Source organism: Camarhynchus parvulus, chromosome 3 (assembly GCF_901933205.1).
Source record: "Camarhynchus parvulus chromosome 3, STF_HiC, whole genome shotgun sequence".
NCBI lineage: Eukaryota > Metazoa > Chordata > Aves > Passeriformes > Thraupidae > Camarhynchus > Camarhynchus parvulus.
Genome location: NC_044573.1, coordinates 46,034,440 through 46,057,510, shown reverse-complemented (window position 1 = coordinate 46,057,510; position 23,071 = coordinate 46,034,440). Strand labels below are relative to the sequence as shown.

Here is a 23,071-nt window from a genome sequence, read left to right as displayed (position 1 = left end):
AAGTTATGGTACACTGTAAAACTGCTACTGGGCAAAATCTACCTTCTGTTGAATTCTTCAACATAACTGAGACTTATGAGACCATCTAGAGGAAAAAGGGAGAGCTGAGTGGAAAAAATAACATATTGTTTGACAAGCATTATGAAAGTTTAAGACTTGGAAAGTTAATTAACTGTATGCACCTGAATTGATTAAATACAAATAAAATCTCAATTCAAATAATCTATCTTGGAGAAACATTACATCATTTTACTACAACAAAATACCAAATTACTGTGCCAAGGAAGATAAAATGCACCGTTACCTGGAAGAGGAAACACTACGTACAAGGAATAATATGGCATTGACTCCAGAGACCTCATTGTCTTCAGCAGTTTTACGCCTGAAAACAAAGATATTTGTACAGGATATACCAGATAGGTTGTGTATTTTTCCAGAAAAAATTCCATATTTAACTTGTAATTTAAAAAAAAATAAAATTTTAATTTCCCAGAATGCATGCCACCTAAAGTTGTAGACAGTTTTTCAGAATCAGTTAGTCAGTTATGATGATTTCACGTCAGTGGACAAGACATACAGAATGTGCCTGTCGCAGGAAAAACAGGTACCTGATGGAATGATGAATATTTCATTCAGCCAAGTATTTTCCTGAGGATTACTATTTAAGAGGAAAGTGAAGTAACTTAACTAAGTTAATGTTAGCAATGTACCTTTTTCCTGGCACTCAAACAGTGATGTGAATCCTGGGTAAAGTACTCTACTAACATTGACTTTTCTGTCTTCCATGCATCAGTATGAACTGGCTGCCTCATATATGGGGAAGCAAATATAAAGAAAGAGCCACTTCTCAACTGTCTGAACTGCAGGAAAGTTTTGATTATTTTTCATGGTACAGAAAACTTGTCTCATTTTCTCACAAACTTGCCAATTTTGCACATGAAGGATGAAGTGAAACTCTTGGGTAGGGTAGTTAAATATTGACTAAAATGCTACTTTAATTCCTGCTTGTAAATCACCCTTTATATTTGGGCATATTGGAATTTCTAGTATGCCATTGAAAAGTTTGTGTGACATACTGGAGATCAAAAGGCATGAAAGTAATACTTACAGGCATGTCACAGAAGCAGATTCAAAATCCCACAGATTTATTTCACCATTTGCACTTCCTGTAGCTATCGATCTGCCTCCTTCTACTTGTAAAATATCAAAACACCTAATATCCACAGAAGATAAAAAAGTCTACAAAGAAGATTAAAAGAAAAAAATGAGTACGAGTAAGAGTAGGACACTATAGACAGTGAAATATTTTAACCGGTAATAGAAAAAAATGCCTAAATTGACAGTGTCTACAACAACTGCATATGGGATGCTATTTTAATACTATTGTATTTAAACTATATAGAAGCACTAGAGGAAACAGGGAATGAAAGTATTGGGAGACTCCCTGCTGCAGAGGACAGGGGCCTCCAAACTGACCTGCTTTTTACAGCACAGTTGCAATTTGAGCATTTAAAAATAAGTGTAAGGGCTGAAGATTAATCATAAGTAGGTATCTGTGGAGATATTCTAATCAAGTTAAAGGAAGAAGCCACTGAACAGAGATATAATGACCTTTCCATGAACACCATCCACACCTCTTACAAAGTTAGTGAAATTTTACAAGACAGAACTTAACTCTTGTGGACTACTCAAGTTAAATTGAAACAGAAATTTGACATTTTATTTTACTGAAGCAGTAAGAGGAGAAAATGGAATCACTCAGCTTGATCTTTACGTGCCACTACTACTAAAGGTCAGCCTAGCTATAGGAGGAGAGATGTAATTTCTAGAGGTGTTTATGGGAGAACCTCAACTTACTATATTGTACAGGAATGTGAAGTTTATGTCCCAGAGCAACTCCTTAATTATGGTGATAACCATGCAATGGACTTTAGGAAGATATAGCCCTTAGAAACACAATTTATTCTGTGTATTTATTTCAGTATACTGAAAAGTTTGGAATCACAGAATCATAGAACGTGTAAGGTTGTAAGGGACCACAGTGAAGTGTTTGGTGTGCTGTGGCTAAAACATGAAATCTTTGTGAGCACAGTAAACATTTTACTTTCTAATCTTCTGTAAATGTTGTGAAACTTTGAAGTGTTTCTCACCTCTTTATCATTCTTCATGGAACTGGTGTTACATAGAAGCCGAATCTCTGGAAAAAAATCTTGTGTTTCTAAGGAGGCAGGCTTCAGTGACAGATACACAACTGGATTCCTTTGTGGAAACGGCACTATCTCAGGAAGCACCCATGTGACATATAGATCTGTTTGAGCTGAGTCACCCTATTAAAATAACTGACTTAATGAAAGAGGAAGGAAAGAATTTCTCTATTCATAATTATATTAAGTGTGTATGAAAAGCTTGTTTTCTTTGACAAATTACAAAAACTGTTACAGGTATTAACTAGCATATACCTAAACTGCAAACTGAAGCTTCATCTAGACACATTCCAGCTCCCCTTGAATTACCTGCTGTTAAATTAGAAGCTGTGCAGCTGTGGAATTCAGAGCTATTGACTTTACTCATTTTAACTACCTCTTCAAAGTAAGTTGTCTCCTTAGTTTTAGGTGCTTATTTCACAAATATTGTTACTCTCCATTTCATATCTACCAAAACATCCAGCAAAAGTGACGGTTGTTGCAGTTGTGTGAGAAGAGAAGCTACAGCTCAGCTAAAGCCCTCAGTCTCTGATCCCTCCCCATTGTGCCTAGAGGCATTGATGCTTTTCCAACTACAATGGATTCACTCCAGTATCTAGTTCCTGCTCTAATATCGACATTTCTGTCCATTTTGAGAAATGTTACTGAAATCAGCTCCTTAGGTTTGCTACTGTTTTCATAGATGTCTTGAGCTGCAGAATGAAGCAATAATTAAGATTTTAGTAAATCTTATGCTATTGAGTTAATCAAACAAGAAATACCTTTAGGAAAGGACTAAAAACTGAGAGATTCATAGTAGAGTCCTGCAAAGGATCAACTGTTTAAGGCTGCTACTCCCATTTACCTTGCTAACTACTATAATTAAAGCCTTTAAAAAAGCTAATAATAAAACAACCTGTACTTCTCATTATCACAGAAACATTTGTGGAAAAATGTAGTTCTGTAAGTATGTGAAACAGTATTAATCTACTTAGCTTCATAAAGACTTGGACAAGATTCAACTCCTCACCAATCTATTTGTCAAGGGATACATTCACATCATTTACACTTAATGGATTGATAAATCATTTCAGTAATAACACTGAGGAGAAAGCAGTGTGATGGAGTATTCAAAAAAAGCCTGAACAACAGAAGAAAACCCTGTATAAAGCAGCTTTTCATTAGCAGGCTCAAAAGAATATGTTATTTACGGAGATGAGAGCCTGTATATTTATTTTTTCGCTCAAATATATCATCTGTCTAAACCCACATTTTCTACCTTGCACACAGCTGCTTTAAAGTTTCAGAAGAATTTTGTCCCAAGTTAAAAATTCCAATTTGAGGAATGTAAATCCACTGAAATAAGGTTTGTCTGAGAAGTTAAGCCATAATTATTGTAAGCTGCGAATGCATCCTGTTAGTTTTAGCTTAAAGGAACACAGAGTAGATGCTCAAAATCAAGCCAAGCAAGTCAATCTGATTTATTACTGCCTTGTTTCTTGGTATCAGTTCCTAAGAATCCAGCGTCTTAATCTATTAATTAAAAAAAAAAGTATACTTTCATCAAAATATCATCTTAAGACCTTCTTTAAATAGACTAAACACTATCTGTAGTAACAACAGCAGTATTTTAAAGCTGCTACCTCAAAGGACCTGTAACTATTGAAACCTCAATCACAAATGAAAAAGCAAACTCGAGCAAAAAAAATTATGAGCATGCTGGAAACCAGTGATGGACTAACAAACATTTTAGCACTAGACAGAAGGGCAAAAAGCTAAGTTGATTACATTGAAAAAATAGATTGTTCCTTGACAGTTTGTATAAGTTTATCTACTAATTAATAAAAAAGTCCTATTTTACCTCAGAAATGAGGGGCTACCTAATGAAATTAGTGGGGAAAAAGGAAGCATATTTGAAAAACCTGAATGATTTTTATCTTCCCTCTCTGTTCCAAAACAATAACTGCATGTTGACCTTCATCAGCCTTCAGATATACTATCTTCAGCACACGATGTTCATCATCACTGTCCTGTTTAGGCAAGGCTTTAATTTCTTGTCCACTTTCAAACTCCCAGATTTTCACTGTTCCTACACAGGGATGACAAAAATGTAGAAAAGGGAATGAACTTTAAGCAATAACCTGTGCTGCAAATCCAGAATCTTAAATAAGACCAAACAGGTAAAAGAGAAAGAAAAAGAAAATCCAATTTGAGATCAAGAGTTAGGTCACTGGGCTTTCAAAATTTGTGACTGTGTGTTTCTTAGCAAAGCAGCTGTAGGGCCAAAAAAACTTAACAGAAAACATCACTACCCTCTCAATTTTTCCATCTTTTATTCCATGTCTATTTTTTTTGTGCAGCCCAGGATAAAAGATATCTGATTACCTTACTTCTTACAGTTTCTGAATAACATTATCAGAGAGCAATCAGAGTGTGGGCTACCTGGCAGAAGACTTTGGGCTCTGAGTGACAGCAATGAGCAGAAGGACCTGATTGCTGGATTTATCCCAGAGAGCTACTGGGGAGAAGGAGCTACAGAATTTTCTTAAGTAAAGCAATTAGTTACATGTGACCTTTCTTTCGTAAGACTTGACAACATTCATCTTCTGTTGTGGTCTTAAGATCCATAAAGGATGTTCCCAGGTAGAAACAAGAAATATTAGCCAATATGTTGTGTGGGAAAGGCCATAATTTCCTCTTCATGTGAGGCAGCTTTCATAAGTTTCACATGTTTTAGAAATTCGGGTGCATCTTCATAGCATTTTAACATTAACATTTTAATGTAAGAAGAATTATTCTTTCATGTTAACAGATTATAAAATTATTAAAGCTTCCTGCACAATTTGATGTGCACTTGTGTATTGGAGAGGTCTGGTCACATTACCTAAAACTCACGTGCCCTTAATAACAGACATGAAAAATACAGGAAACATATCTATCTATCTATCTATCTATCTATCTATCTATCTATCTATCTATCTATCTATCTATCTATCTATCTATCTATCTATCTATCTATCTATCTATCTATCTATCTATCTATCTATCTATCTATCTATCTATCTATCTATCTATCTATCTATCTATCTATCTATCTATCTATCTATCTTCTAGTGTTCAATGACTTCCAACACTGTAAAACTGAGCTTAGGGAGTAGAAAATTTTAAAACTACCATTCTTCATCTGAAGCCATTTAGTTATACATCTAGGTCCTAAGTACTACAAGGAAACAACTTTTCAGACCAGGAGCTTTGAAGACAGTCTTTCAAAGAGTAGTAGGCTAAAAAAGAACCAGAGACCAAGCAGCCCAAAATCATGTTTCTGTGAGCCACTCATCAAAGAGAACCCAACCAAGATCCACCTTGCCCTTCTACAGACTGACAGCTGTGCAATCAAAATTAATGCTGTCACAGAGACAGTCAAGGCAAAGAGTTCTGTCTGCTAATGTAATCTGCCATTAAAAAAAAAAGGTAATAAAAGGTAGTAAAGGTTAAAAAAAAAAAAAAGGTAGTAATTATTTAATTGCTTTACCATCACATGCCCCAGTAGCAAGATAAACCCCATTTCTTTCAATGGCTGCACAGGTCACCTCAGTATTCAGCCCATGTGCATCTTCTATTTGATATATTCGAGATCCTGTTTCTAGGTCCCAGACCTAAAAAAAAAATATTAGGTATTTTTAATACATCCTCAAAAACTGATCACACAATGTGTTCTACTGTAATAGGAGAAATTATGACCAATAGCAAATTTTTTTACTGAAACACCAGTGTATTTTTCCTGAAAATGTCCCTCTCTCTAGGGAAGCCACCCAGGCAAAGGCAGGCTCTATTTTTTATGTATGCTATGATAAAGATCCTTGTTAAGTCAGAGAGAATGATATTAAATATAAAGTGTTTTTACAGTTTGAAAGAAAAGAAATTTAACTAGAAAGAATTGAGTTATACTTTCTGTGCAGAATACACAAATGAGGCTTTTCATAAACATTTGGTCCAAAAACATAGAAACAACTATCTCTGACAATTATTGAATCCTTTTGGAAATCTAAGCAACACCTTTTAATGAAATACCAGCACAAAATTTGGTCACTGTAGTGGGATGGCTCAGATGCAACTGGATTTGTCAAGTAGCTACTGATTTTATATGTACTGGAATCTGATTTTCTGTAGCACCAAGTGCTCCAAATTATCCTGTGATTGTAATAGTGTTGCAGCCATTGTGGTCTAAGGAAGGCAGAGTTTACAGTGACAAATAACATCTTTGGAGAGAGTATAAACTGAACAAACCAATACACAAGCCTTTCTCCACAGAAATGCCATGCATCACCAACTGACCCAATAAAAGATGCTACCTTTCCCTACAGATTTTGCCATCTAATGTACCAACAGCCGGTGAAAACTCATGTTCTCAGTACCTCTTGTGATTATTGTAGAAAATGTATTGTAGATTATTGTAGATTACTGTATATTATTGTATTTGTGTTAAAAATTACATATTCTCAGTACCTCTTGTGAATATTGTAGAAAATGTATTGTAGATTATTGTAGTTACTGTATTTTATTGTATTTATGTTAAAAAGAAAACTTGAATATTCTGAACCCAAATGGGGTCCATGACTACCACTTCTTTGGACCCCAAAAATAGCCACAAAAACAACACTTTAAATAAAAAATATTAGTAACTTATCAAATTTCCTGATAACTTAGAAATTCTGAATACAAATGCTGAGACTTCTACTTTTCAGTATAAAGGGTGACAACTTACACTCACCTTTAGTATTGACTCAGTGCAAATGCTGAGAATCTGATGAAAAGCCCTGTTGTAAAGCAGAACATTGAGGCTCTTCTCATGTGTCTGAGGCAACTCTTTTGAACCTTGTGTCACATTAGCAAGGGGATAAATATCAATGACGTCTGAACCTGCACAAGGTGAGAGAAGTGAGACTACGTATATTTTGAGCATAATTTTCCTGGAAGTTATAAGATTTCATGTAAACCATTGGGTTCATAGGAGTTCTGAAGAGGATATGGAATATTGTCTGTTTTTTGAGAACACGTTCTCTGATGCAGAAAACATTCTCACACTGTCCCCAAAAAGTACCAGTCAAACAACAGCCAAGTATTTACCTGTCTTACACAGTCCTCTGCCCACCTTTGATGAGATTGACATCCTGACTGTACTCAGATACATAGAACTCTAACTGGGAGACCTATCATTCAAATAAATTCTCATTTCTGTTTTCTTAGAGATAAAGCAATTCTATCTGCAGGCAACGATTATGTCTTTCCAGTACCTTCCCTATACAGTACTGCAGTTCTGAATGGTGTTTTTCAAACACCTTCCAGTGCTCTCAGATTAGGGGTTGCAAAGGCAGAGGCAGACAGGGACAATAAGGCAAAAGAAAGGACAAGGCCTGTACAGTGCTCTCAAGCCAGAGTGCATATGCAGTTTCCCATTGCAGCTCCAGTGTCCCTGCCCTGGTATCACAGCTGATCTACCAGCAGAGGAGCAGCAGTGAGTCCAGAGCAAAGGAGGAAATTGCCTAATTCTTGGCATAAATCCAGGTCCAGAGGTCAGCAGCTTAGAAACAGGCACAGAGGGAAAGCTATGGCAATACTCAAATGAAGCATGAAGGTGAGCTGTGATTTGTGAATGTTAGTGAATTACTAAGTGAAAATCTCCTCTGTGAAGCCAGGTACATAGCAATGAGAATGAATTCACTCATATACAGCCTCAGTCTCTTGCCCTCTTCAGGGGCAAGGAAACATTCACTTAGGCTTCTAATGAAATCATTAACAGAGTCTAGGACCAGACTTTTACAAATATTTAGGCACTTATAGAACCATTGTTTATAAGGGCAAATTGCCTCATTTTGTCAAGGTGCGACCGGTATAAATTCCCGACATTGCTAAGCCTTAAAAATCTCACAAGCACAAATTTGAAATGAAGACAGTATCTGTATCCTTTAGTGATTAAAAAATTCAGTAGAAACCATCAGGTCACTGAAAACAAAATGTTTCACATTTGTCTTCTCAGATCTGACAAGCTTTGCAAGCTTCGTGCCTTGTTCCTAATCCAAGGACAGAAAAAGCTGTCTCCAAAGACAATTACCTTATTTTCCTGGTACATGTCAGATCTCTATAGCCTCAGAACATGTTCAAAGCTGTCTTTTTTGTGACTGCATCTCTGGGGCAGACAAACTGTGCTGATTTCAAGAGTCTCTTCCTTAGATATAAAAGGCTAACATCCTTAGTGACAAATACAAAGCTCTGGTCCCTCAGAGGTGTCAGACTCCCTGCTACAAAGTCAGGGAACAGAGCCCAGAAACCCCAGGTCGAGTTCCCACAATATTTTATTCCTAATCAGTTGGGCAGTGTGTCTGTTGACACCTCAGGTTGTAGGGCTGTCTTTAGCCACTGAAAATAAGGGTTTGAATATACTTGGGAGGGCTCCACAGAGATTGAATGCTGCTGCTTTCAGCTCCAAACAGGAGGCAGGTCCTAGAGGAACAGTTAGGAGGAGATTAATAACTTAACAGCTTTCAAGAAATTACAAGTCTACATAACAATCTGTGTAGTTTAATTTTGCTGTGGGAAGCTCACCTTGCCTTCAGAGAAGCCTTTCTCATTTCCTTTGGTTCCTGCTGTTAATTCCCATGCTGCATGTTTTCATGCCATTTTCAATATTGAAATTAGTACCTTATATGACCCACTTTAAGACAGTCTTAAAGTGCAATTCCCTCGTCTCCCAGTATTCTGTATATTCTCATATACTTTATTCCTGTGCTCAACTTCAGCTGTATATAATTATAAAGAAAATTGGATTCTAAAAGAAGGAGCTCTCACACACCAACTGCAATAACATACCTGTGAAAAGCAGGCCACGATCATTGTCAAATACCATGGGAAAGGCATTAATCTCTTCTGGAGTCCCATGAGCTTCATGGAAGACCTGCAGTGGCGAAAGAGTCTGTATATCCCACACTCTAAAAACCTAGGGGGGAGAGAGATGAGAAAATCTAGTGCTGTATCCTGACTGGATTTCAACTATTTTGTTTCTATGACATTAATATTATAAGCTCCAATGGAAATTACATTGTTAAAAATGGTACGTCCCAAAATAAGTAAGAAAAATATCAAAGGTATCTTTATTCCCATTTTACTAAGGATAAAATGCACAGAAAGGCTGAATTTTGTAGTCTTGACCTGAGAAGTCCACAGCAGAACCAGATCTCATAAAAACTGATTCTACCCCTTAATGACAAGATGTCTCCATTGTGTGCCATACTTTTCTGTACCATACAGATAAATGCCACTGGTTTAAAAACTTGTATTTGAACTGGAGTATGAAATGATGTGCAACAGTATAAAGATAAATTTCAGGGAACACTGGATAAAGAAATTCCTAAAACCTTTGACTGACAGCAGATGTTGGACCAAATCAGGATCAGAGCACACTGCAGAAGTATTATTTTTATGCATATAAAGTTCTTTTGCTCTCCATAAGGAAATGCCATTGACCACAGTCAGGTACCATCCTGTAAGGAGCATTAGATGCATTTAGATGTGTTTGTTCTTACCTTCAGGTTCAATGGAAAACACAGCATCTGCTTTGAACTCCAGAATAATTGTACGTTAGCAGTGCTTTTCATCCTGCCTGATCAAAAGCTGTGTTGAACTTACTGCTATCCCATGCCAACTATTTTTTGTACTTCAAGAAATCATGATTTAATTTATCATGGCCTTTAGTGTGGCCTTTAGATCCCACGGCCTTTAGTTGGTGTATTTCTCTGCAAGATAATTTTACTTTGCTCTCAAAAGTTATTCTGTCATTGCATCTGCCTGCAATTCAGCTTATTCAGCTGCCTTAACTGGTGAATTGTATGTAGGCATTTGTGCAAGTTATTTTATTCATTCAATTGTGCTATTATTATGGCTTCACTTTTAACTGGGATTTTAACACAAAGACACATATTGGTACAACATCAACACTCTCATCAATACTCTGAGGGTTGTGGGCCTTGGCAAAAGTCACAACCTGATTTTAAAGGATGTTACAGTGGATCCACCAGAATTCCGAAAAGGAAGAGAAGGAACGGATACATCAGTCAGTGTTTAAACAAATCACCTTTGGCACCAGAGAGAAATTCAATGAGTGTTTCAGAACGTTAAGTAGAAGAGAATTTCTCCTTAATATTTTGTTTGTTTTGGAAAACTCAAAAAGAAAGGACTCTAAAGAACTTGTTACTGAGAACAAATTTTCCCTGAGACAGTACTGAGTCAAAAGAACCATGTCCATCACATTCTTCTGATTGACTTCTGATTACATTTCAGAGTTTACCCAGACATGCAATTTTGAAAACCTACGAAGAGCAAAGCAGGCATTGAGAAGCCTTGAAACAGGAAATCCATTTGTATAGGAAAAAATCATGAAGCCCTTCATCCAGCTCAACAGTAGACCAGGAAAAATTGAAAGAAGGATCAATGATGAGAATTGAGAAAGTTAGGGCAATATCATAGGTGGATCTCCATGCTCAATTTTGGTACACTCACAATTAGAGCATGTAGAAGAGGGGTAAGAGCTGAAAATTAAGTAAAAGTAGGTATCTGTGGAGATACTACAGTCAGATGAAAATAATAAGTAACTGAACAAAGATAAACCTTCCCATAAGCATCACCCAGATATGTTACAGCGTTAGTGAAATTACACAAAACAAAAATGAAGAAAGACAATTCTAACAGTGTAATGGACTATTGAAGTTCAATTGGTCAAAAAGTGAGACATAGGTTTGATATAACATCAAGACAATAAAAAGATGTTTTTATAGCACAAGAGCATATAAGTAAGATCTTCCTGTGCTATTTCTTGCTGCTTGTTCAGCTGTTAAGGCCAGTAGCACATTAAGAAAATGCAGTCACTTAAAGTGACAGCAAAAAACCTAGATACATTGCAGCATTCATAAATCTCTTCCCTGCCTTATGGCTGCCTTCTTTTCGCAGCCCATGGGCAGGGATGGGGAGATTACACAAACCACTGTTCCACATGAGTAACTCCCACACACGGCATCACCAACGTGGCCGCAAGACACAACATCAGTGCTGCTCATCCGCATCAGCACACAGACTGTGCATGAAGCCATGCATGAAGAGAGGCAACAAAAGGCATGCTTATTTAGAAATTAGGAAGTGGCTAGGGGCAGTTGCCTTAGGAGCGTTGTGTTAATACTAACTTTACTGTCCTACTTATTTATTGAATAATTTCCCACAGCAGCCTGAGAAATACCAGGAATCCCTGAAAACCTCTGAGAGCATATTCTTGATGGCAAAGTGCTTTTGGATTGTGTCTTCTGAAATGCAAAATACAGACTACATACAAGCACACAAAACATATTAGGGAGGAGAAGGAATGTGGAAAGAAGGTGCTTCAAGAGCTATCGGAAACAATACACTGTTTCAACTTTATAGGGAAAGCTGAGCTGTACTTCCAGCAACATTATTTCTACAATAGTAGCTTACATTAATGAGAAACTTCGTTTGGTTTAGTTGTTGGCAGAATTGGCTTTGACCCACAGACAGACTTTTTTAAGAATTAGCAGAGCAGGGATACTTGCCTGTGTCCCCACATTGTGACCAGCCTTCTCCACACAGTTGGTATCTGGTGCACAGGGGCATTCAAGGAATGCACACTGCATCTCTTTCTTCTACCTTGGCTGCAACAGCCCCAGAAAACTACTTTATTATCCTCTCCAGCACTGCAGTATGGAACAGTTCCCTCTGTTCTTGGGGGCTCTTCTTGTGTCATTCATTTTTCAATGCAATGGCAATATCACATAGTTACAGATGGAATTTCCACAGACACTGATAAAAAAATGGGAACCAAATCCCCCCAGAATTCAATGGGACTTCTTGCCACTGAGACCCACTCTGAGCCTTCTGACATTCCCTGAAAAATTTAAATGTCTATATTTGCACTCATAAATATTTTCCTCTTGAGCACGACCTTCCTTCAAGCCCTAAAACTCAGAACATAGAAAAAAGTCTGAACAATCTTTTCCATTGGCTCTGAAGCCTTTGTTTTATGAGCATGTAAAACTAGTAACACACCTCTCTTCTATTTTTGTCAATACATTCAAAGACAGACAGAAGACAAAAGATTCATCTTAACAACTAAAATGTGAAGAGCAGGGAGAAATAGAAAAAAGATCGGAAATAAGGCCAGAAAAATTGGTAAATAAATTTTTACTTGCTCTCAGTACAATAAAGTACAGGCTTGGGAACACTTATCTCTTGCCAGGTTTCTATGAAGACCGTACTGCGGAAATATGCTTTGACTTTGGAAGAAGCAACGCCTGTTCTCCTTTCTGTCTGCAATTAACTGAAATAGATAAGGACTAAAGAAGTTCAGGTTTTGCCCCTCCCCCTTCCCCCACCAAAACATAATCCCTTCCAATTTCTGCTAGTTAAGACTAAGTGACTTTAAAACACTATTCTATGGGAAATATCTCAATAACTCTAGAGAAAACAGTAACTTTCTTTTAGTTCTTCCAAACTCTCACATTCTGCCAATACTCTTTGAAAGTTAAAGAATATTTGTTTTTTGAAGGAGTCAACTTTCCTCAGTTTTCCAGAATGGTGATACTGCAAGTCTTTAAAAGGACTTATGAAAAAACACTCATGCAGGAAAATCCAAAATCCAACCACTTGTGGGGCAGAAAGAAGTTGTGCTAGCCACAGTATTCACTGTAGGCATAGACAGGAAGAGTGAGGAACAATTGAGGCGAAGCATTTAGTTTATCTGCTCCCATTTGCTACCCTGTTCACTTGTTTGAGAGGGTCATTTAAGGCTCCATGGTCTAAATGAAATAATTCACAAATTCATATAGAACGTCTGAGGCCTTAAAGACAAAAATCACCAGGCATGAATGTCAAACTGCAGTTCTGCTTACTGCGTTACTTAACTTATCTGCAGAGAGTGCCTATATGTGTCTTGTGATCCCTGAAGGTGATCCTGCAAGGTGCTACAACTCCCTGTCACAGTAAGACTTAAGAAAAAATGGATGTCAATGGGATTACTTGTGAGGTTAAGGCAAGGAGGATTTAGTTCTAATCACATTAATGCAATGTGGTGCAGCAGCCAGTACTATATCTACTGCCTTACTGAGATAGCAACTTGTACAAAATTAGGAGGATTTCAAATAACTTTCTCAGATAATACTGTTAATGGGATAGTATATAAAATTACTTACTTTTCCCAAACCTGAAAGGATGCTGGAAAAGATGCTGTTGTATGCAGTAGTGAGTCTAATTACATAGTAATGAGCCTGAGGGATGTTTACTGGGTGCTGCTATTGAGAGGATGTAAGTGCTCTGCATGTCTTGTCTCTCTACTGCGTGCAGGATGTGCTGACAATAGACATTCCTGATCCCTGCTGCAAAGACAAAATAACACTCAACACTTCTGGAGCACAGCTTCAGTGGATATGTAGATGGTGTGGGGGTCAGAAAAAGGAAACTGGAGGTATAGAACAGAGGTGGCTGCCCATGGATACCTGAATCAGAAGAGTTAAAAACCAGTCAGGTTCCTCCTGTCAATCTTCAACCAATCTTAGAATGATTCTCTCACCTTAGACAAAGTTTTTGAAGTAATTTTACTTTTTCATGGAATAACAGCAATTGTGGTTGGAAGGGACCTTTGGAGAACACCTAGTCTTATACCACGGTTCAAGTTAGGCCACATAGAGCAGGGCCATGTCCAAAGGGATTTGAAATATCTCCAAGGACAGAATTCCACAACCTCTCTGGGGATCCTGTGTCTGTGCTTGATTTCCCTCACAGTAAAGAAATGTTTCTTTCTTTAGAAGAAAGAATCTCCTGTTTAAGTATTCATTGTCTTTGTTCTGGTCACTGGGAGTCACTGAAAAGATCCTGGTGCCATCTTCTTTACACTCTCCCTTCCAGTATTTATCTACATGAAAGAGATCTCCCTTGAGACTTCTGTAGGTTTTTGTAGTGGTTTTTTTTGTTTGTTTGTTTGTTTGTTTGGTTGGTTGGTTGGTTGGTTTTTTTGACTATCTAAGGCACAGGGTGATTTGAATATTAGAAAATGGGACAGGAAATTACAGAAAATTGAGTATCTTACATGAAAAGTCTGAAGAATATTGAGTGCTATTGAAGGATTATGCAATATAAGAGAAGAATAAAATACTTAATATCTGGGAGAAACAAACAAACCAAAGGAGAATGAAGGCACAGCAGTAAGAGAACTTTGGTTTCAAAGCAGTAAACAAAAAAATGTGTCTGATATAGATGTGGCCACATAATTTTTGTGAAGGATGACTGGAACAGATTTCCCAAGCGCCTCTTTTTCAAATTATCTATATTAAGTTTAATACTGTTATACAGTACGTTCCAGTAATGGCTGTGATTAGCAATGGTTTGACATAAATTAAGCAGTGTGTTTCCAGCCGAGTTGTTCTCATTTTGCAGGAAGACAAATGACTGTACTATAAATATATCCTTATAACAATATCATGTGCTTTCAAAACTGGTTAGACAGACAGCCACACAAACAGGCACTGATACAATCACCTGCTCAGCTCCAGACTGACAAAGACACATGACTTCCCACAGGGATATCTCCCAGTCGATATTAAGCAGATCAGGAGAGAGAGGACAGGAGACTGATAACATCAAGGCTTGAGTAAATTTGCAAAAGTCAGAAAATGAAAAAACTAATAACATATCTTACCTCCCTTTATCTTCTCTGAAATGCTAAAAATCTACCCTTAGGTTGTGTAAGAGTAAAGCTAACATATGTACAACAGAGCTACTTTAGGATAGGCAAATTTTAGCAAGGAAATATTTATGTGGTTGCATCATGTTGGCTGCATTAGATTTTGCAGAAATTAGGAATGGAATGAAACTCTCCCATGCACCAGAATGAAGAGATGAGAAATTCCTGCTTATTGCACTACTCTCCTGCCATGTGTAAACGTGTGCATTGCTCTTTAGTTACCAAAAATGAAATTACTTTTAAAAAGAAAAAAACAAAAGAACAGTGACTTCATTTGTCTAAAACAAGGGGTTTATGCTTACAAATGATACTGTACAGTGGTTTAAAGACTGGGAATATAGTCCTTATATTAGCCCTACTGATCATCAAACAAAACTTTGTTTTTATAAATTGAAGCCTGGGGGCTCAAATGTTGTTCTGACTCACTCAGGTGGTCTAATTCAACCAAACCCACCACTGGAGATATTGAGAGACAATGTCAAAGAGACACCTGGTGAAGTAAATTTTGGCTCTCTGACTTCTACTGACAACTCAAGTAGTCAAGACATGAAGCCCCTGCTGTTCAAGTTGTGAATCCCCACTCTGCACTGATAGAGAGTGGCTGTCACTGCTTCTCAGCCTTTCAGTACAAGAGCTATTCCACTTGGAACAACTCTTGTCAGTCTGGAATAGCTGGTCAGGTCTGGTCTCTGCCATTAGCCTCTCCTTGTTTCCACAGAGTGTAAGATCATCCTTCAGATAATGGCCAGCTTCCTGCCACATTTCCAGGCTTAATAGCCCCTGTGCCTATGAGTGTTTTTTTCCCCTTGATGCTTCCTGAATGCATTCAATCAGTTCTGTAATATGAAAAAAATGAAGTAATAAATGCTTCTTGATGCAGGATGAAAATAAGAATGGGCAAACTATAGTGAGACAGGGGCAATGAAGGACTGAGTCACATGAAGGAGAGGAAAACAATAAACACAGCAGAGATTTCCTATGCAGTACTCTTCTATCTGTGCTGAAGCATCAAGTCAGGTTTCCATTATTTTTTTACCCCACAGACTGTTATCATATTACCATACACCCTGTAAAAGTAATCATTCTGTTTATTGGGCCCAACAGGAAAAAAAAAACCCAAACAACTATAGCAACTTCTATTAACTTAAGAGTACTGGTATTTGTAGAAAAATGCATTAATGGCAGATAAAGTATCTTTATACAGGACAATCTTCCCTTGCCTGCTTGAAACATCAAACTGATGTCATAATTCATTGTCTATTGAGTGTATCTTGAAGCATCTGAGGATGCTGCTTAGCTGAAATTCCAAGTCCATAGTCGTCTTTTTTTAAAGGAATGAATGTATTCTACCAGCATTTTTTGCCAATAAAAAAGATGTTGCTTCAGTGCTTGAGTAAGCCATATGATTTTACTTTGCAGAGAAAAGGTATAAAATAGTTCTAACAGTATAAAATAATCACTCATTCCTTATTTTATAGCTCCCAAATGATAAATATCAATGGTATTACAATCATAAATCTAGAGATAGGCTTTGGCAGTCATCTTAGAAAAAATGTTTCCTGAAAATTGCTTTAGTGGCTTCTTCAGAATAATTCCAGTCAAAGAGTTATATACATTTGCATTTACAGTCATATACATATGCTTTTACTTTTATGCCAATAATCTAATCTATGCCTATAACATGATGACACTTTGCAAAGAGCCCATGTATTATGTGCAAACCTGAGTTCGTATTTTGATACAATGACACAAGGGATGAGTTAATACCTTCAGACAAATTTACAAGTAATTACTTTTTGGAAATATTTTCAACTAAAATGAAAGTCAAGACAGACACACTCTAAGTGTAACTGTGATGAATGTAGTTCATGTTGGTCTGTGGTATATAATTTAACATACAATTGTGATTGTGGGAAATCTCAACACAAGATTCAGAGAATGTTCCTATGATTAGGAACATACAGATCAATATTTCAGATCTTCTTGTAAATTCACCTAACTGAACTGCTGAAGAAAATGACATGGCTGTGGACTACAGCTGTAATTGTACCTATGCAAACTGTTATCTCCAAGGTATTTACAAACTGGAAGATCAGGAACAAACTTGTTTCCATGAATATTATACTCCAAAGCAAGTTCAGCAACACAGAAATCTGAAAATTCCTGCCTTGGCCCTCCCCCTACCTCAATGTCACTACTATGGAAATATTAATTCATATGACTAAAAGTCATACATAAATTATATACAATTCAATGTCTCTGCCTAATTCTCATTCTACAAACCCAAATAACTAAGTTGAATTTTTGTGACAGGAGAATTTGAAAATTTTTAATAGCTGCCTGACAACTTTTTACTAATAATTAGTCCTATCAAGAAATCTTTATAATGTTGCAGCAAACAAAATGCTTCTGTGCTGGAATAGTTAAAGAAATCTTCATTTTCTTAAATACAATGATTGTTTGAATTCAAATTCTAAAATAGTTCCTTAATTGTTGCGGTGATAGTTTGTTATTATTGGCTCAGGACAACTTGTTTTCAGTTAGATTAAATATCACAGAGGTTTCTTTAATGCTTTCCAGAAAGCTCTATTGCATATTGCCCAAAATGCCACAGAGTAAATCAAGAAGTCTGCTCCAAGAAGAAGACAGCACTGCTCAGATGTTTCTTCTGCTGACAAAAGCAGAACTGATCTAGTGAAGCATACTAGTTTTGACTGGGGTAGAGTTCATTTTCTTCCCAGTGACTGGTATGGGACTTAGTTTTGCATTTGTGCTGAACACAGGTTGATAGTATAGAGAGATTTCTGTTGTTGCTGAGCTGGGCTTGCACAGAACCAGTGATCTGTACTTTGGAATCTACCTCACAAAGTTAACAGTGATGCCTCCCATCCCTTCTCCTGGGACCTACTCTCTTTTTTGTGCTCTGGTATGTTCAGACTGTTAGAGTTAAGAATCTTCTAAACTAGCTCTTCCACTATAATACAAATCTGCTATGATCTCTAATTTTTTTCACTAGTGCTGTGAAACCACAGTTTCAGATTTGTTAATTTTTACATCTTTGTATAAACCACGATATATATATTTGTCTTCTTTAGTATGAAACTATGGTTAATAACACCAAATAAATCCCCTAGTACTCTTGCAATAGATTTGTAAGATTTGTGGTATCTTTAAACCGTTCACTGCAGGTTTTGAGCCTTTAATTTGGCCAATACTTCTTTAGACCACAATGCATTGCTGCAGCACAAATCTGAAACCAAAGCCAATGTGATCCCTTACTTTGAACTCCATAGTATAAGTCAGTTGCATGCAGGCTGCAGAGACATTCTTGTGAGAACATTTCACATTGCACAAAAATATCTTTTACAATGACAAGGAATTTTTCAACACAGTTCAAGAAAAATAGTCATAAGTTTAAAATCAGTCTGAATCTTCAAATGTAAAAATTATGTAACAAACATAACAACTGCAGATCTTAATTTAAAAAAATTACTCCCTACTTTTCACCTTATTTTGCAACTTTAGTTGAAAGCGGCACAATAAAAACCCTTTTATTTTAATATGGATATGGTTTAGGTTAAATTCAATTTTGGGAATGTTTTGAAAAAATATTAATTTAATTTTCCTAAGCTTTTCCTCTAGTTCTGCTACTTGGTCAAACATTTCTTGTAAAATCTATATAAAGAGATTTTGTTTTGCTAGGATTCAATGCTTCTATGTGTTGAAGATTGCAATGCAAGTTGTTTTCCATTACCATCTGTATAGCACATTACCTTTGTCAAGTGGGCAGTTTGCTTTATCTCTCTCTTTGAGTGACCACATTCACACCTCCCTCGGGAGGGGACCTCTGCTGATAACAGACTATTGAGTGTCACTGCATGACTGATAAGAACTATAACACCCCATTGTGAGATGCTCCGCCCAGAGGGAGGAGCCAAGCATTGCTACCCAGGTATAATCCAGAAGTTTTGAGACACCGACAAAGCTTTCTCCACGGGATTCCCCAGAGGAACAGCAGCTGTCTCTTCTTCCACTGGATCTTCAGAAGAATATATCCTTCCCTACAGATCCCCCTTGCTTCAAAAGAACCACACCTGATACTTCAGGAGGACTGCAGTCACATTTCCAATTAGACTGCCACCAACGCCCTGACCCACAGGGTGTCAGGTTGGGTTCTGACTCTGTCAGTGTTGTTCTAGTGTACGGCATTGTTTATTTTATCCTTTTATTTTTTTCTTTTCCCTATTAAAGAACTGTTATTTCCTGTTCCCATATTTTTGCCTGAGAGCCCTGTAATTTAAAATTTATAGCAATTGAGAGGGGTGGGGAGGGTTTACATTCTCCATTTCAGAGGAGGCTCCTGCCTTCCTTAGCAGACTCCTGTCTTTCCAAACCAAGACACTATGAGATCATTGACATGTCTCTAACACATTTTCAGTAAAGATATATAGACTGTCCTTATTTTGCTTCTCCTTTGCTTCCGTTATGACAGTCACTGAAAGATGGAAACAAAACATAGAAAACTATTTTGATTTTTTTATGCTAGGCAGATTGAAAAGCAAGCTGGTTTTTGTTTTTTAGGTGGAAATAAATTAAATTCTAAAGTATCATTATAAGTTCCCTGACAAGCTGCACACCTTTATATAATTTCTGGTTCTAGACTGTGAAACACAAATGTGCTCTAAGCAGGCTGGAAGCAATCCTGTTATAGCTGACCTCCTTCTGCTATTTGGTATACCATACATCTTCTTTAGATTGCATGTTTGAGGTACAGGGTGATAAGCACTTTATTTGAAAGTCTATATTTAGACTCCTCTGTGAGGGATTCTTTCTTTTTTGATATAGTTTTCACTATGACCACACAATTTATCTGACACTTGAAAGTCTAGGAATTTATGTCTATTTCTTTTTAAAATTTTTTTGAGAAGTGTAATTCTAGCCTTATAACTCACTGCACTATTTAAACACATATGGCTTTTAATTAAAACAAACTTTCATATACTCATTTGCAGCTACAAGTGGTCTTACTGATGTCATTGGCACTACTCAGCTATATTTAGTTAGGGTCACATGTCCGCATACTTAGAGACTTTTAAAATAGATTTTGCTTTTTCATAAATCATCATATTGAATCATAGAAAAGCCCCGAAGGGCCCTCAAAAGATCTTGTACATTTACTACCCCAGGGGCTTTATTCTCAGGTGCTTTTTCGTAAGTATTTTAATGCTCATTCATTCCCCTTAAGTCATGTCTTACATCTTACTCCATTTTTCCTACACGTATAACTTGAGGCTATCTGCCTAAACCCTCCTTAATTCACAGTAATGTATTCTGTAGCAAAGTTACAGAGGTATCTACAGAACAGACAGGTACAGATTTATAGAAGTGAAGAATGGGGAAGGGTTATGGCTCCAGGATTATATGACGATGGGAAATTTTGATAATTTATTTTCAGCTAGTATTAATTTTAGAAATGTGTGGGGGTTTTTAAGAATAACATTAAAAAAGTGAAAACGAGGTATTTACTGCCACCACAATGAGCAGTGGTAAGCAATTATAGCAGAGGAGTAGCATGGGCAGGAGAAATCGTTCAGCAATATTTCCTACATAACCCAATAAAAATCTGGAAACCTTTGAGATAGAAGGATACCTCAGCAAACTAATTACATTAGGTCCTCATTGATTTATAGGCGCTATTTTCCATAATCATACCTTCAATTTTAATGACCATTCTAAACTCTACTACTTCTGCTCAAGGCCTGCAGCTTTAGCCAGTCTGGCATAACTGGTTAATTTAGCACCTATCCTCTCCACTCCATCATTGTAGATGTCAATAAGGATATTGAATAATGTTAAATATTGAAAAGATTTCATTGGACTGCCTTGAAAACAGTTCTATAGGCAATCAAAACTACTCCTTCAGGGACTTCTCTCTTATTTTTGCACATACAGCTTTTATTCTCTCCTGAGAAGTCTCATTTTGACAAATCATATAAATAACCAACACTAGGATTCGACCAATCACTTCTCGTATACCCATCTCTTTCCAGCAGAATCTTGCGATAGTTGGTGGAATAAGTGTTATTACTGATTTTATTAGCATTCCTGTTTATGGTCAATGCTTTGGAACAGTAAGCCTTGTAAAAGACACTGGTTAGAAAGAGATCAATAGTTGCACATGATATATAGAGACACCAGAAAAATGCCACCTACGGATTTAGCAGGCTGGGAGGAAGAGAGAAGTGCAAAAGAACTGTAGGAAATTCTTGCAGGTGATCACTACTGAATGAAGTATTCAATTACAGGTTCTGTTTTAAATCTGCCAGTTGCTGAAGTAATACAGAAATTATCAGAATTAATACCTACTATTGTAAGCATTCTTTTGTCACATTTGTGAAGATAATATGTGAAATAGTTGCACTCTAGTCTTGTTTCTCAACATAAAATATTTTGGAATTTTTAAGCTGAACCCTTTTTATTAAAATAAATGAAGTGATAACTAATTACTATCAGAAGTACTTACTCAAAAATAGATTCCTACTTCAATTTATAACATTGATTTCACAGAGTCATTTAGGTTGGAAAGACCTCCAAGATCACGAAGTCCAACCACTGACCAAGCACTGCCTTGCCAATCAGATCATGGCATTAAGTGCCATGTCCAGTTGTTTCTTAACACTTCCAGTGATGGTGATTCCACCACCTCCTGAGGCAACCCATTCCAATGTTTACCAACTCTTTCTGTGGATAATTCTTCCTGATATTAAACCTAAACCTCCCCTGGCACAGTGTAAGGCCACTTCCTCTTGTCCTATTTCTAGTTGCTGGAAGAAGAGGCTGACCGCCATCCGGCTACAGCCTCCTTTCAGGCAGTTGTAGAGAGTGATAAGGTCTCCCTTCAGCCTCCTTTTTATTCCAGGTTAAACACCCCCAGCACTCTCAGCTGCTCCTCGTAGGACTTGCGCTCCAGACCCTTCACCAGCCTCATTGTCCTACTCTGGACATGCTCCAAAACCTCAATGCCCTTCCTAAAGTTAGGGGCGCAACACTGAACACAGAGTACAGGGGGACAATCACTGCCCTGGTCTTGCTGATCCAGACCAGGATGCCATTGGCCTTGGCCACGTCAGCACATTCCCAGCTTGAGTTCAGCTGCTGTTGACCAGTAACCCCAGGTCCTTTTGTGCTGGGCAGCTTTCAGCCACTCTCGCCCAAGCATGTAATGCTGTCTGGGGTTGCTGTGACTGAAGTGCAGGACCTGACACTTGGTCTTATTGAACCTCATACTGCTGGTCTTGGCCAACAGTCTCTTCAGATCCCTCTGCAGAGCACTCCTCCCCTCCAGCAGTCTGTGAATTTACTAAGGGTGCACTTGGTCCCCTCATCCTGATCATCAATAGGGATATTGAACAGGTCTAGACCCAACACTAATCCCTGGGGTCACCTCTAGAGACTGGTCCCCAACCGGATGTGGCACTGCTCACCACCACTCTCTGGGCCTGGCCATCCAACCAGTTCTTAACACAGCAAAGGTGCACCTGTGCAAGCTGTGGGCTGACAGCTCTTCCAGGAGAATGCCATGACAGTACCAAAGGCTTTGCTGAAGTCCAGCAGACAACAACCACAGCCTTACCCTCACCCACCAGGTGGGTCACCTGCTCATAAAAGGAAACCAGGTTAGTCAGGCAGGACCTGCCTTTCCTAAACCTGTGCTGGCTGGGCCTGATCCCATGGTTGTCCTGTATATGCTGTGTGATTGCACTCCAGATCCTCTGTTCCATAGCTTTGTGGGGCACTAAGGTTAGGCTGACAGGCCTGGACTTCTCTGGATCCTTCTTCCAGCCCTGTTTCCTTGAGGTTCAGAAAAGTGTTTTACCTTTGCACAGGAAAGGCTGATGACATGTTGATCTTTCTCATTTGTCACAATTTCCACAATACCATGTTTGTGTCCGAATAGCTTCCCTGTAGGACTAAAATTAACAACAGGATTCCACAAACGAAGGATTCTGTCATTACCTGAAAGAAATTAATATATAGTCAGAAAGATTGAATAGTCACTTGTATTACAAATAAGCTTCGTAATTGAGAGCTTAGT

The 23,071-nt window shown here is 37.6% G+C and overlaps 1 protein-coding gene across 1 annotated transcript in view; it reads right to left on the bottom strand.

Moving 5' to 3' along the window:
- Positions 1 to 23,071, bottom strand: part of WDR64 (WD repeat domain 64) — a 58,201-nt gene that overhangs the window by 14,272 nt on the left and 20,858 nt on the right. The window contains exons 10-17 of the mRNA XM_030944746.1: positions 22,853 to 22,992; positions 9,051 to 9,177; positions 6,955 to 7,103; positions 5,716 to 5,839; positions 4,106 to 4,272; positions 2,151 to 2,327; positions 1,109 to 1,239; positions 305 to 382 (exon numbers count right to left, since the gene is read on the bottom strand). Of these exons, the coding sequence (XP_030800606.1) occupies positions 305 to 382; positions 1,109 to 1,239; positions 2,151 to 2,327; positions 4,106 to 4,272; positions 5,716 to 5,839; positions 6,955 to 7,103; positions 9,051 to 9,177; positions 22,853 to 22,992 (1,093 nt within the window). The remainder of the gene's footprint in view (positions 1 to 304; positions 383 to 1,108; positions 1,240 to 2,150; positions 2,328 to 4,105; positions 4,273 to 5,715; positions 5,840 to 6,954; positions 7,104 to 9,050; positions 9,178 to 22,852; positions 22,993 to 23,071) is intronic.